Below are 15,881 nucleotides of genomic sequence, written 5' to 3' on the forward strand. Positions count from 1 at the left end.
ACAAACTACTTCGGTGATGTACACTCATGTCCAAAATTATTGGCGCATGTCTATAAATATGTTATTCTAGGAATATAATTTGATAACGAATTCGCCTCGTATTTCTTATAATGTTAGTATGTATATAATCGGCAAAGACATGCATGGGGAAAATTTCATGTCAAAAGAACAGTAAATAAGAACAATACAACGAAAATAAAATTTTCTTGTTCATTTGGCAATTTATTTTACTGATTCTAATTTTTGAATATGTAATTCTTTTCCTAAATTGATCACAAATATAGATTTCCCGATTACATACATAGTATCAGTATTAAAAGTACCCTGCTAAATCATTATCAAATTATATTCTTACAAGAAGACAGATATAGATATGCGACAATCATTTTGGACATGAGTGTACATATTACGTGTATTGTATTAAGTTTTGAACCTGTATACAGAAATCGGAATTACGAAGTAGACGAAAGTGAATCTTCATTACTAACCTAATTTCACACAAATATTCATTTTGTATTCCATTCTGTAGTCAACTCACTTTTTCATTTTACAAATCTAAACCGAACATTAGTTTTATTTCGTCATTGCAATGAAAAACAAGAGGGCATAGCAAAAAGAGTATTTCTGTATTAATCCCATATAACAACTACATGTATAGTTTACGAATCCTTACCAGAGTTTGATACGACTAGCAGAATGAAAAGAAAAGGAAAAAAAAAAATGTACTGCTTAAGTTTCGTGTTTTGGTCGTGGTCTGCTCTCCGGAAAGTAAGCTGGTGTCTTGAATCTCGGAAACCCATTGAAGCGCTTTATTTTCATATGCAATAAAATATGAAAGTTTACATAATTTCTTTGTAGTCAATTGGACGACATTTCTTTAGTATTACAACGTGCAGTCTGTATTGGATTGGCCTGCGTTAAGCAGAACTTAAAGGTAAATATATAGGGTTTCCAAGGAATTAACACTGAACTTCAACTATATGAGATACAGAAAAAGAACCGTTTTGTAATGAAGACAATGATATTCTTTTTTTTTTTTTTTTTCTCGCAAAATTGGCTTACTTTTGTTACAAATTATCATCCTAGACGCACTGCATGTTTTTATCCATTTTCTCCCTTGTATTACTGATTCTGTGTAGTAAAATGAAATGTGATGTAGATTCAAAAAGCTTTATATATAGAGAGATAAAATTCTATTTTCTTATTCTAAAAATATTGCTTGTTTGGTTAATTTCTTACAATATTAATTACTTTCTCCAACTGTCGTTCTTAAATAAGATGTCACTGATAATATATGTATTTTAACACAAAAATATACTGGTGATTTGTTACAACAAACTCCTCGTTATATAGAATCATCAAGTAGCTTCCTTACATTAAAAGTGTACTTTAGTTTCTGGAAATTATATATCCAAAATCATGATTTTAAAACATGAAAGTTATTTATTTAAAGAGTTGACATTTTAAGAACAGATAACAAATTATCAACTATCTTCCGCCTGAAACGTTTAGTTGATTAATATATAAACCCTGTTCCAGCCGTTTAGTAAAACATGACTTTCGTGCTGTCTATTGGCCAACGTGCTCGTCTTCAGTGCATTTGTTCTCACTAGGATCTCAGAATTTTTTGGTGCTAACTTACTATGAGTTGCTGTGATGGCCAATTGAACTAGTACCATCTAGGGTCTACTTCACAAAGATAGTTTTGTAATACTAGTGTAAACCTTATAACATCTTGAGAATTCTGTGTAACATAAAATTATGACACAGTAGATTAATGGTAGTAACAGTGCTTTTCTCTGGGAAAAGAATGTGCCGGTACTTACTACGAATTTGTTATTCTACACATTCTGATTGGAGCGTCAAAATCTAAACATGTGGAAGAATTTAGCATGTGCTGCTACCTATTGATCGCATTATCTTTTAAGTGTATATAATACATTCTTGTTCCAATCTTCATATCAATTTAAATTCAAAATGCATTTTGTAAGACAAAACCAAGAAGTGGTTAAGGTAATAGTAATTTTAAAAACTTCAGCAAAAGGTTACGGTACTAAGTACCGTCAGAGAAAAGCAACAGGTAGTTGTACTTACAAATTATTTCAGTTCAAAGCACCGTAATGTGTTATATGTTTTTTCATCGGGAATCGAACCTGGGGATCCATGTACAAAAGGCGCGCGCGCTAGCCACTAGATCAGCGGAGAGGGATGTTATTCAGTGCTTCTGCTTCGTATTTTACGAGTTGTACGAAATACTGCAGAACTTGTACGTTTGGAGAAACACTCTACTGATTGACTATAACAGTTCACAAGCGTCATAACAAAAGTGTTTGTAATTATTACAGTTGTATTACAGTTTGTAACACAAAATAAAAAAAAATAATAATAATAAACTTTGAAATTTGTTATAACTTAGATACAAATTCAACAATCATAAAAAAAATCATCTTTTTACTCCACCAAACAAACTCTTAAACAGATCTGTTCGTTCTTCAAGTGCTTCTTCAGGAGCATTGTCCCTGACCTCTTGCTGCACTCTCTTCTTTCGGTTCACTCTGTCTTCACGGTTTTCACTTCCATGTTGTTCCTGTTCACTGTGAGGTACACTTTCTTCTCGTTCAGTTTTTTTCTTCTTCTTCTTTCGCTGCAGTTTTTCACTGAACTCAACATTCTCAGAGAAAAAGGTAGATTCCCTCTTTGCCTGAGCAATTTCTGCACGCAGTCGCTGTTTATACACAGCACGTTCGTACGTTAACCTTTCGTTCAAGTGAACCCACTTAAACCTGCAACGAAAAGAGAGAGATAAATCTTACCAATTATCAGATTGTATGTAGTTTGTCTGGAAATTTTCAGAATTTTGGAAAATAGCGAATATAAGTCTCAAACGATATTCTGCCAAGTCATCTGCTAAATTGTATCCAGGTCTAACGTATAAGTCAGGGGGTGTTCAAACTTTTTCATTGACCTACAATTATATTTAACAGATACCAGTAGTTAAAATTATTCCGGAAAAGCACAATTCCTTTGTCATCTATTGATTTATTTTGTAACTAACTACAGCTTAGTTTTATGAATGCAGATATTATGAAAAATAATAAATTATTCTTTGAATGTACTTAATGGATTATTTACTATATATTAATTTTAAAAAATACAATAATATTAAATGAACGTAAGTTAATGACGAACACGGATAAAGACAATTTTCACCTCTAGTATGAGTGGGATTTAGCAGTTAAGATTTCTGGGCTTTGGGCATTGATGGCCATTTAGCACGGCAAATTTTCAGGGATGACGTCCCTCGGCGAGCACATTATCCAGGGAATGGGAAGGAAGGAAGCGGCCTGGAACTTAGATGTTAGGTACCACCCCGAGATTTGCCTCGTATAAATGAGGTAAAACCCTGGAAATCATCATTCACAATGGTTGGCCTGAAAAAAAGCTTTTTACACTTTCCGACCGAGTACCCCCACCGTTTATTATGAGTAATCTTCAATCATATGTTCGATTGATTCGTTGTGTTGTTGATATGTTCGAAACTTCGAACATTTTTAACTTTCCTGACAGAAAAGGAAAATTAATAGAAGGGAATGGCTTCATTAAATTGCTCATTTCATTAGAATTTTACGCTTCCGGGTTCCCTGAACACGTTTACGTAGTGTTTGGTATAGTATATACATGTATGTGACACGACTATTTCGTCTATGATAACTCAAAAGGCTTCAACAGATGGTTCTCAAATTTGGTACTATCATCAGTCAACTGTCTCGACTTCATTAGATTTGGTAGGGATCAGTAAAGTGTGTAAAACAAGTTGTGAATTGATCTAAAAAATAAGTTAATGTATGCTTTTGATTGGATTGAAGCTTAGCGTCCCTTTCAGCACTGAGGTTGTATGAGACGTAGATCTACAACTTAACGTAGCATACGAAGTACATGAGCTTCCACTTGGAATCGAATCCGGGTGGTTTGAAGTAAATACATACACCCAATAGTGATTCAATGTTACCTTTCCCAACAAAGAAAAGGAATGTTAATAGAATGGTATGGCTTCATTAAGTTGCTAATTTAAACACTACAAATAGCGACAGAGTTTCAAAATTCTTATGTTTGAAAGCGCTAGTTTGCATACCGAAAGCATTTTAATGTTTACTATTGTATCTTCGTACACTTTTATTCCTTTGATCCTTCTCTATTAAAGTTTCCTCAGTTACCATTAATTCCCGGTAAATCCTTATTATAATAGAAAATCCCTATGTCAGACACGCTTCTAATAGTTGTCACTAGCTACTAGAGATGCAAGGGCTCGGAAAAAACTAGGTTTTTTCTGCTTCGCTTTTTTGCTTGGGGAATTTTGGGCTTTTTTCAAAATTTAGCTTTAAATTGATAAAGCAGAATTTGTTTCGCTTCTCTACAGCACAAAAACTCATTTAATTAGTGGTTGATGTAGGTAATGATATAAAACCTAAAATAAACCATGAATTTCGAAAAGATTTTTTTTTAATTCTTAACATATTTACATTATGAATTCCTAAGGATTAACCAATAGATGTAAACTAACTAACTAACTAACTCTATGGCCTATGGAACCCGCAGGTTCAGTGCCGCGTTCACAAAAGCTCTCCACTGACTTCTATCCTTAGCTAATTGCATCCAGTTTCTACTTTGTATTCCTATCTCTGCGAGATCCATCTTAATATTATCCTCCCATCTGCGCCTAGGTCTTCCTAATGGTCGTTTTCCTATGGGTCTTCCAGTCAAGACTTTGAAAGCGTTTCTACTTTCTTCCATTCTAGCTACATGACCTGCCCACCTAAGCCTCCTAGACTTGACGACCCTAACAATGTTGGGTAAGCCGTATAAACTATGTAGTTCCTCGTTATGAAGTTTCCGCCATTCCCCATTCTCGTTCCTCTTGGGTCCGAATATTCTTCTCAGGATCCTGTTCTCAAATACTTTCAGTCTATGTTCTTCCCTCAGAGTAAGTGACCATGTTTCGCAACCATACAGAACAACAGGCATGATTATCGTTTTATATATTTTAAGCTTCAAATTCTTCGACAGAATTCGCGACGACAAGAGATTTTGAACCGAATAGTAACACGAATTCCCTGCTTTTAATCGACATTTAATTTCTTCGTGAATATGATTTTCATCTGTTAATATTGATCCTAAATATTTGAAAGTATCCACTTTATCAAAAGTATTATTTAATATTTTAACGCCCCCACAATTTGCCGTATTACGGTCCCGACGCACTTCCATGTATTTAGTTTTCTCTGCATTTACTTCTAAACCCATGTCCCTGCAAGCATTTAATAAGATCTCTGCATTTATTTCTACTGTTCTCCTATCATCCCCTATTAAATTTACATCATCAGCATATGCCATCACCTGGTGAATACCGTTCAACTGTAGGCCCTGGTTGCTATCTTTGATTTTCCTTATAGCGTACTCCAGAACAAAGTTAAATAATAATGGCGACAACGCATCTCCTTGTTTCAGGCCATTTTGGACGTGAAAGCTCGTGGACAAAAATTTTCCTACCCGGACTTTACTTTGGGATTCACTTAAGCATATCTTAATTAATCTAATTAGCTTTCTCGGTATTCCAAGTTCTGTGAGAACGTTGTACAATGTTTCTCTTCTAACCGAGTCGTAAGCCTTTCTAAAATCAATAAATAGTTGATGTACCGGGATATTGTATTCCCACTTTTTTTCGAGTATTTGGCGAATGGTAAATATTTGGTCGATAGTTGATCGATTTCGTCTAAATCCGCACTGATAATCTCCAATAATTTCATCTGCGTATGGGGTCAGTCTTGCTAATAGAATATTTGAAAGGATTTTATAGGATGTTGACAGAAGAGAAATGCCTCGATAATTATTACAGTCAGTTTTGTCGCCTTTCTTGTGAATTGGAACAATGATTGATTCTTTCCACTCTTGTGGCAATTCTTCCTTGTTCCAGATAAGGAGAATGAGTTTGTGTATCTTGTTTCACAATTTTTCGCCTCCAGCTAAAATTAACTCAGCCGGAATTTCATCCACACCCGGAGATTTGTGTTTCTTTAATTTCTTTATAGCGGCTTCTACTTCTATTCGACTGGGTTCTGGAATATACGGTTCTGCGGTGTGTATCTCCTTTTCTCCACGCGTATTAGTTTTTGGCTGCGTGTTCAGCAAATCGTCAAAGAAATCTTTCCATCTATTTAAGAGGCTATCCGTATCAGTGAGAACTGTTCCGTCAGCTTTCTTTAATATATAAGCACGAGGTTGATAGCCTTTCTTAAATTCGCTGATCCCCTTATACATGTCCCGAATATTTTTATTTTTACTATTATCTTCAAGTTCCTTAATTTTAGCTTTCAAAAAATCGCGTTTCTTTGTTCTAAAAGTGTTGGAAGTTTCCCGCCTGATATCTGCGAAATTTTGTGTAGTTACTTCATTCGGATTTTGTAGCCAGCGTAATTTTGCCTGTTTTCTCTTCTCTGCTAGTTTAATGCATTCTTGGTCGAACCATGGTTTGTTCCTACGTATTTCCGCGTGTCCCAATTTTTCTATTGCTGAACTTTTAATGCTATCTCTAATTTCAATCCAAGTATCCTCAACACTAGTGCTTTCCGAGTCTTCTAAAACCGAGAATCTATTCGAAACTTCAATCTGGTATTCCTTTCTTACATGGCTCTCTTCTAATTTCTTTAAATTAAATCTCTCCGTTTTCGGACATTGAATATTACCTTTATTGAGCGATAATCTCTCCCGTATTATCGCTACTACCAGGTAGTGATCAGTGTCACAATCAGCCCCTCTAAACGACCGGACGTCAATTATGCTAGATTGTCTTCTTCTATCTACTAAAACGTGATCAATTTGATTATGCGTTTTTCCGTCTGGTGATGTCCAAGTGTATTTATGAACGTCGCGATGTGGGAATTTTGTACTCTTCACGATTAGGTTTTTGGATGTTGCAAAGTTCACGAGTCTAACACCGTTGTCATTACTTTCCTTATGCAAACTTTCGTTCCCTATAATCGGTTTGAAAATATCCTCTCGTCCTACCTTCGCATTGAAATCCCCTAATAGAATCTTCATATGGTATCGCGGGAGTTGGTCAAATATCCGTTCCACTTCTTCGTAAAAACTATCCTTTATATCGTCACCCTTATCTTCAGTTGGAGCATGTACATTTAAAACAATAATATCACACCACCGTCCCTTGAGAGTAATAAAAGAAAGCCTGTCAGTAACAAATTCAACCCGTTTAATTGCTGGTAATATTCGTTTGTGAACGAAAAACCCTGTTCCTAACTGGTGATTTTTATTTCCTTCCCCGTAAAAGAACGTAAAATTTCCGGAATTCCCAGATCCATTTCCTTCCCACCTAACTTCCTGAACTCCTACTAAGTCCATCCTGTATTTCTCTAACTCACTCGTAACAGATTTTAACGCGCCTGCCCTATAAAGACTTCTAATATTCCATGTTCCAAATCTCATGTCCATTTTCTTTTGCCGAGTTCGTGCCAAGTTATCAGTCCTTGTCCGAGGCTTTTGTGAATGTTTCTGAACAAATACCTTTTTTTACAGGATGAGGGTGTTAGCCTTACCCAAACCCCCAAGCTGGAGGACCACTCCTAGTCGGCTGTCCGCGACTGCTTATTCAGTATATTCGCAGCTAACCTCTATATCTAGAGGCCTTCTCCTCGATCCGCAACCTGAGGACGCGCCATGACGTGGTGACAGGAACCCACGTTACACGGACCAATAGATGTAATAATTTTTTAACCTCTTATACACAAAAGTAAGTACTTTTATATAAAAAATGATACACAAATAACTAGCAAAATTGTATGTAGTATTTTTACTTCAAAATATCACACAACCTCTTTTTGAAACAAAATAAAATAAAGCATGAGAGAAATACATTTATATGATAATCTTAAAGGCTGCACATCAAGAGCTTGGTTTCGGGTGGTTCTGCACATTCTTGAAACTTTTAAGTTTTAACTTTCATATACATTGTATGGATATTTCGAACAAATTTTTCATTCATTGATCACATACATAATAATGTGTTATCACCTATCAGGTGCTTCGGATCTGCAAAATCGGTAAAATTCCGAATTCTATAATGCACTGACTGTTCCTTAAGCTTGTTTAGAATCGGGCAAATACCGAATTTTCTGTTCATGGATCACACAGGTATGCGAAATAGACCGTTCATCTGATCGTGTGGTTTCCTAGGCTTATAACCACCATCACGGTTTACCCTGTCCTGAAGGTTTCTGAATTTTTAACGACAGGAATTCAACTTTTTTTTTGTATATATATATATATAAAACCCTATGGAATACATTTAAGAAGAGGGAAAAGAATCAATCACTGTTTCAATTCACAAGAAAGGCGACAAAACTTATTGTAATAATTAGTGAGGCATTTCTCTTAACATTATATTAACAAGACTGATTCCATACGCAAATGAAATTATTGGAGATTATCAGCGTGGATTTAGGGAAATCGATCAACTAACGACCAGATATTTACTATTCGATAAATACTCGAAAAGAAATGGGAATATATTACCCAGTACATTAGCTGTTTATTGATTTTAAAAAGGTTTACGACTCGGATAGGTGGGAAGTATTGTACAATTTTTACAGAATTCGGAATATCGAAAAAGCTAGTTAGATTAATTAAAATGTGTTTAAATTAATCCCAGAGTAAAGTCCGAGTAGAAAAATTCTTGTCCATGAGCTTCAACATCGAGAATGGTCTGAAACAAAGAGATACGTTGTCACCATTATTATTCAGCATTGTTTCGGAGTATGCTATAAGGAAAATTAAAGATAGCAAACAGGTCCTAGAGCTGAATGGTATTCACCAGGTTATGACGTATGCTGATGAATTAAATTTAATAGGGGATGATAGGAGAACAATAGAAAGAAATACATAACCCTTACTAAACGCTTGCAGCGACAATGGTTTAGAAGTAAATGCAGAGAAAACTAAATACATGGAAGTTCACCGGGATCGTAATACGGCAAATTGTGGATGCGTTAAAATATCAAATAATATTTTCGACAAAGTGGATACTATCTAGGATCAATATTACCAGACCAAAATCATATCCACAAAGAAATTAAATGTCGACTGAAATCAGAAAATTCGTATTATAATTCAGTTCAAAATACTTTGTCGTTGCGAATTTTGTCGAGGAATTTAAAGCTTAAAATATATAAAACGATAATCATGCCTACTGTTCTGTTTGGTTATGAAACATAGTCGCTTGCGATGTGGGAAGAACGCAGACTGAAAGTATTTGAAAATAAAATCCTAAGACGAATATTCGGACACAAGAAGAACGGGAATGGGGGAAACTTCATAACGAAGAACTGCATAATTTATACGGTTTACTAAACATCGTTACGGTCATCAAGTCTAGGAGGCTCAGGTGGACAGGTCATGCACCCAGAATGGAAAAAGGTAGGAACGCTTTCAAAGTTTTAATTGGATCCAATCGGAAAACGTCCATTAGGAAAACCTAGGGGTAGATGGGAGGACAATATTAAAATGGATCTCGCAGAGATTGGAATACAAAATAGAAACTGGATCCAGTTGGCTAAGGATAGAAGTCAGTGGAGAGCTTTTGTGAACGCGGCATTGAACCTTCGGATTCCATAAGCCATAGAGAGATAGAGAGAGAGAGGGAGAGAGAGAGAGAATATATTTAAGTTAAGTAAAACTGCACAACAACCATGAACGAGTTGTTTTTGCACTTCTATCGGGAAGTCCGGGATTCAATCCCGAATTCGAGCATTTTGACAAAAGTTTTTCTTAATTGTATCTGTGAATGTAGAGATAGTGCGTGTACTGTGAATCCTGGCCGACTTCCTTTATCGTTTTTAAATCGTTGTTATTACTAATTACCAGCAGTGACGGATTTGCGAAGGGGGTTAGGGTGGGGATGTCTCACAGACTGAAGCCTGTACCCCGAAATTACGGAATTTCTAAAACAGTCGAAATATTTGTTATGCCTTTACTCATAAACTTCAAGCTCTCCTCAAATAAAAATTAGGTATTTTTAGAAAAACTAAACATTAATATAGAAAAACCCTCCCAAAATACTTTTCTAAATCCGCCACTGATTATCAGTATAAAATGGTCTTCAAGATTGTATTCGAGAGATTATTGCTGAATACAAACAAATAAAATAGTTATGCCTATACGAGTTGGCGTGGGTCAATGAAAACTTGACCCACGACCCACTGACCCACCACCCACTATGACCCACTGTGACCCACCACCTACCATGAACCACTCTCATCCACTGTGACCTACTCTGACTCACCAAAATCCATCATCATCAACTCTGAACACGATCCACGGCCTCTTCTGTACTGACTAAATAGTTTACACTTGTAATAAAACAAGAGAGAAATTGTCATTAATCGGAGTTTGAATTTCTAGTCAATCGCTCAAGTACCACTCTGTTACAATAACGGTGGATCTGACCTTTACGATATAAAATGGTAAAGTGTTTGTCAGTGAGGAAATTGAAACAGTTCGAGGAGGGGGAAAATTAGTGTGTGCCTAAAATATACTTGTACTAAGAGAGTATTCTTGCAAGTGTTAATTTCTCAACGCATTCCGAAAGAAACTTCTATTCGCAGGAAAATACACCTGTACAATATGGAAAAGGTTATGGTTTCTCAGTTCACAGTATTTTTCTCACAAAAGACTTGAAAAATCAGTTTTTCATAGTGTATAAAGGTGCTCGGGTACCCTATGTGAGAGCATCTTCATAAAGTATGCTCATAATTGTAATTTGTGTAATCACTAAAACACCACGTTAAATTTAAGTTACAAATACGCATAATTGCAATTATTACGAATATTTATTCAAAGTAGTTTACCTAAAGGAAAGAAGAGACTTACTAAAAATTAGGTACAAAGTTGAATAACACAAATAAGCCATTAGTAATACATGTATACATTTTCCATAATTCGATATTTTCCACCTTAAAACAAATCTGAAATCGGGTTTATTTCCTGTTAGTAACTTTTTCGTGGTAAATTATCCGCAGCGGAATGATGTCCATCCTTCAGCCAAGAAATAACTAGCTCGTCTATTTCGAGCTTGTCTAGCTGTGGGCCATTAACATTGATGAACAACAAGCTAGACAATGTTTGAGCACTTAGTCTATTTCTAATATCAGTCATCTGTAAATTCATAAGGGAAAATCCCCGTTCGCACTCTGTCGTGGAAACTGATAATACTTCTACCCGATTTCTGCAACTTCTCATCGACAATCTACTTGTTAGACTTAAGTCTGACAACGATTTTTCTTGGTCAGTTTTAAAATACTCAGCAAGAAGTATCATCTCTCTATCACCATACATCTTTTCCATATCGACCATGTCAGTTGGTAATGTCGATTCATGGAAAACAGAAACTTCATCTACCACGCCTTCGATAAGGAATCTTGTGAATAAATTATCAATTAAAGCCTGATAAACTGATGATTTCTTATTTGTTTATAAATTTAATTTTTGTAATTACACATGAAGGTTTGATGCCATTACCAAGTTCCCTCCCCCGTCTAGAAAGCGAAAGGGAACGAGGTTCCTGGAAAATGTTCAGAGGTGAATGGGAATTTCCCTCCTCCTTCCCCTTCTGCTGTTTGCCATGTGCGAAATTACGATGAACTTCAATTAAATTACCATAGTATAATTATTTCCTTGTTGAATTATCGATACTTTTCAGTGGAAAAAAGGATGAAATTTGAAAGTTCCAAATCAAGGTAAGTAGACCAACGTAAAGGGAAAAAAGTGTAAAATTTTCCATATAATTATGCGTACAATCCAAACTTAAAATTTCCGTGTAATTAAGCTTACAGTACAAATTTTATGCCTATTTTTCTCACAACTTTATGGGTTGACTGCCCTATGCTGTAAGCGCTCCATATAATAAACATAAGCTTCAGCAATTATTATAGTAGAAAGCAATGGATATATGAAGCCAAGCACTGTATTTTTTGTTTCTGATTTTTTTTTTCTTAAATAACATCGATCGTTTTCGATCATTTTTACAAACCAATTCACTACCAATTAAAGGAGAATTTTAAAAAATGCTAGGACACATTCTGTTTATTTTCAATAAAGAGTTAATACACTGAATTTCAGCTCCGTAAGTTTAACGGCTTGCGAGATACTCAGTTTTTCTCAAAAATTCGGATCCTCACTACATCCTTAGGATATTATGCATTATAATGAAAGCAATATAACATCCCAGTTTGGATTAAGGCCTAACTATATACCAAAAGTAATTTAATTTGACTTCGCAATTTGACCGTGATGATCAGGCACACATAGTCACATTCAATTTTTTATGTAATAATTTATATATTACAGTGATTCAAAAACGTATTTTTTCCAGTTACCTCCTCTAAAAACTCACAGGTCTCGAAAGCCAAGTCGTAGTATAAGTCCTATTGCTATTATTACAATTAAAAATATCAATATCCAAAAGTGCCTGAAGTTCATCTTAAACTTGGTTAGATATACTCACCTCAGGTAAGCAGACAAAAACAAATGGAAAAGGAAGGGAAATGAAGGTCTTGAAACTAAAATGAAGACAAATTTACCAGTCTTCAGAAGATACTGTCTACAATGCAGTGAGCAGAGTGGGTCGCAGTGGATCACGGTGGGTGGTGGGTCGCAGTGGGTCACATGCTGTTGATCCACGACCCACTGACCTGCTCAGAAAACTTGACCCACCTGACCACTCCATCTCTGGTCTATACTCATAAACTTTAAGCTCCTCCCAAATAAAAATTAGGAAATTTTTAGAAAAACCAAACATTAAGCACAGAAACATTTCAAAATACTTTTCTGAATACGCTGATTATTTCTATAAAACTGTATTCAAGGTTGTATCCGGAAGATTATTGCTAAATCATTGCACAGTTACAGTATAACAAAAATGTGGAAGTACTGATATACTCTGACAGATATACTGATAAACGTACGCTCTGACGGATATATTGAAAAACGTAAGTTTAACTTATGTGCTAGAAGCTAGAGTAGGCCTACTAATCTCTAAGAAATGAAACACGGATGACTAAAAAGAAATGACGTAGAGAAGGAAAAAATGTCGATAACTCAGAATTTAAAATAATCCTCTACAATTGCCCTTAAATACTACGTACTGTATGTTTACTTTAATTCATAAAACATGTGTTCCATCCATCATGATGGTGAATTCCAGAGCGAAATATGGTATTTAGGTCATGAAATCTTATTTAACTTTAGAGTATACTATAAGAAAGCTATTCAAATAGAAAAATCATGAAAATGAAAAAAAGGCAAAATTTCCAAAATTGTCGTTTTTTTTTTCTTTCTTTCAAAAAAGCCGGCTTTTTTGCATCTCTACTAGCTAACCTGCTTTCTACGCGGCATGACGCCGACGGATATCGATAGCATGCAGGGAACTTGCAGGCAAGCCGAGCTCAAGGCGTTCTCGCTCTCTCTCTCTCACATACATATATGCATACATGCGTGCATGTCTAGATAAAGAGATTTTGCGAAACAAACTAATTTATTTTATAAAATATCCCTTACCAAATAGCCGGGTAAGGCAAAAAAAGAAATGAACTCTGAGAAGTCCGTACTTAAAATGAGTTTTTCAGGTTTTTCAGGTCGGTGGGAACCTTGAATTTGTTTTTTGGTGTATCCAGAAGCTACTATTCATCTGTAACAGCGGGGTCGCGGACTGTGGCTCAGTGGTAGAGCATTCACCTCTGGTGCTTGGGATCCCGGGTTCGATCCCAGTCCCCGCCAAGTGAACTTTGTGGTGGACAAACACCGTGTGCGTGGGTTTTCTCGGGGTTCTCCAGTTTCCTCCTACTTTCTTCATTCCACCATTTCATTCATTACTCATCATCACCGTCTCCTTTAGTGTAACCGGCATATCCGTGGGACGTAAAACTCAAAGATTTCATTTTCATCTGTAACAGCCTACTGAACATATAAAATACAGATCAAAATTTAATTCCATACTAACCTAGATGTATTCCTTGTATTCCTATGATGATCAGTTTATTCTTCTTTAAATTCTTTCAAGACGACGATTAGCTAATCCATTTGTCACTAAAGTGCCATACCTTATTATGAAATAGCTGAATATATACATAATTTAAGATTAAAAATCATCCTGATAACAGATAATCGAACATTTTACCAAAGATACAGAAGAGATCTTAAAAAACTAATCATTTTCATAGGAACACATCTAGATTACTATAGTGTATAAATCATCTACCAAACTTCAAGGAACATAGAGATGAGTAAGTTTAGTTTAAACAAGTAGTCCTCACGTCCATTACGAAATTTATACAACTTACCTTGGCAAATATTTCATATTCCAAATATAATCATAAAATTTGCTTTTCTTTCTAAGATCGATCTGCTTATTATTCAGCATTGCTGCTACTCTTTTTGCTACTCGTTTACTCTTGAACTCAACCCATCCTTCGGTAAAATGCATGGCAGGTTTGTGTTTCTTTTTCTGGTCTTTATCTGAAACAAAGAAAATTTTACACGCTTTCAGAAATGTTGAAAAGAAATAACTCCATTTCTCTCTTCAAATGACATTCTTGTAACAATACTAGGATATTATACTATTTTAGTTTGAAATAAAATCTCTGGTGCGTGAAGTCCCTGGTTCGATTCCACCTGGTGGTAAGTAGGATTTGTGGTGGACAAATACCGTGTGCGTAGGTTTTCTTGGAATTTTCCAGTTCCTCCCACTTTCCACATTCCACCATTTCATTCATTATTAACACCGTCTCCTTTAGCCTCGTAGCATGATCATGGGACGTTAAACTTTTTTAAAAAAAAGTCAAACATCGGAAGAAGAATCACATTTGTTTCATTTAATCCCGGTATTACCGCGACAAGTGTACAGAGGTTTTGAAACAGAGCTGGATGGCCAGATTGTTTGAAACATGACTATACAGAGTTTCCACTTTTTGAAACTGAATAACTGGAAGACCTACCCGATTCTGTAAGAATAGAATTATCTTATTTCAACACCAACTTTGTACTGAAACTTTTATTACATACGAGTACTTAGTAAGTTATGTTTAAAATCTAAACATCCATCTCCTTTTCAGAGAAATATATCCTTATCTGTGTGTAGGAAATAAAATGAAATTTCTAGCTCTACGTCCCACCATTACATCTCCCTCCTACCAAGATAGGAGGGCAGATCATTAACAAGATCAGGTATGCAGATGATACGGTTATTATAGCTAGAATCGAAGAATGATTACAGGAGGTGACTGAGAAAATAACTGACACTGTGAAACTATACGGAATGGAAATCAACATTGAAAAATCGAAAGTCATGAGAATATCCCGTGGAAATGCACCCTTACGGGTCAGAGTGGAACAAAGAGTACCTGAAGAGGTCGACCATTTCAAATATCTGGGAAGTATTTTGACGAAAGACGCCTATTGCACCAGAGAGATCAGGTCGAGAATTGCCAGAGCCAAAGAATAATTCAACAAGAAAAGGCCACTCTTAACTAACAGCCTTAATACTGGACTAAGGAAGAAATTGATCAAGTACTATATATGGAGCATTGGAATTTATGGTACAGAGACTTGGACATTACGTAAGTTAACGAAATATTTAGAAAGCTTCGAAACATGGTGTTGGAGGAAAATGAAGAAGATAAAATTGACAGAGTAACAAACGAAGACGTTTTAAAACGGATAGGCGAGAAGAGGACTCTTCTAGCCACTATCCTTCATAGAAAAGCCAATTGGATTGGACACATCTTGCGAAGAAATTGTCTTCCTCATACCGCCATAGAAGG

At 35.6% G+C, this 15,881-nt stretch overlaps 1 protein-coding gene across 1 annotated transcript in view; it reads right to left on the reverse strand.

Annotated features, from left to right (window-relative positions):
- Positions 1–1,423: 1,423 nt before the first annotated feature.
- LOC145684000 (activator of basal transcription 1-like) overlaps positions 1,424–15,881 on the reverse strand; it is a 38,252-nt gene continuing 23,794 nt past the window's right edge. Inside the window, exons 2-3 of the mRNA XM_081755786.1 lie at positions 14,403–14,577; positions 1,424–2,783 (exon numbers count right to left, since the gene is read on the reverse strand). Coding sequence (XP_081611912.1) covers positions 2,444–2,783; positions 14,403–14,577 — 515 coding nt within the window. The 3' untranslated portion in view covers positions 1,424–2,443. The remainder of the gene's footprint in view (positions 2,784–14,402; positions 14,578–15,881) is intronic.

Source organism: Thermobia domestica, chromosome 4 (assembly GCF_964235325.1).
Source record: "Thermobia domestica chromosome 4, izTheDome1.hap1.1, whole genome shotgun sequence".
In the NCBI taxonomy this organism is placed as follows: domain Eukaryota; kingdom Metazoa; phylum Arthropoda; class Insecta; order Zygentoma; family Lepismatidae; genus Thermobia; species Thermobia domestica.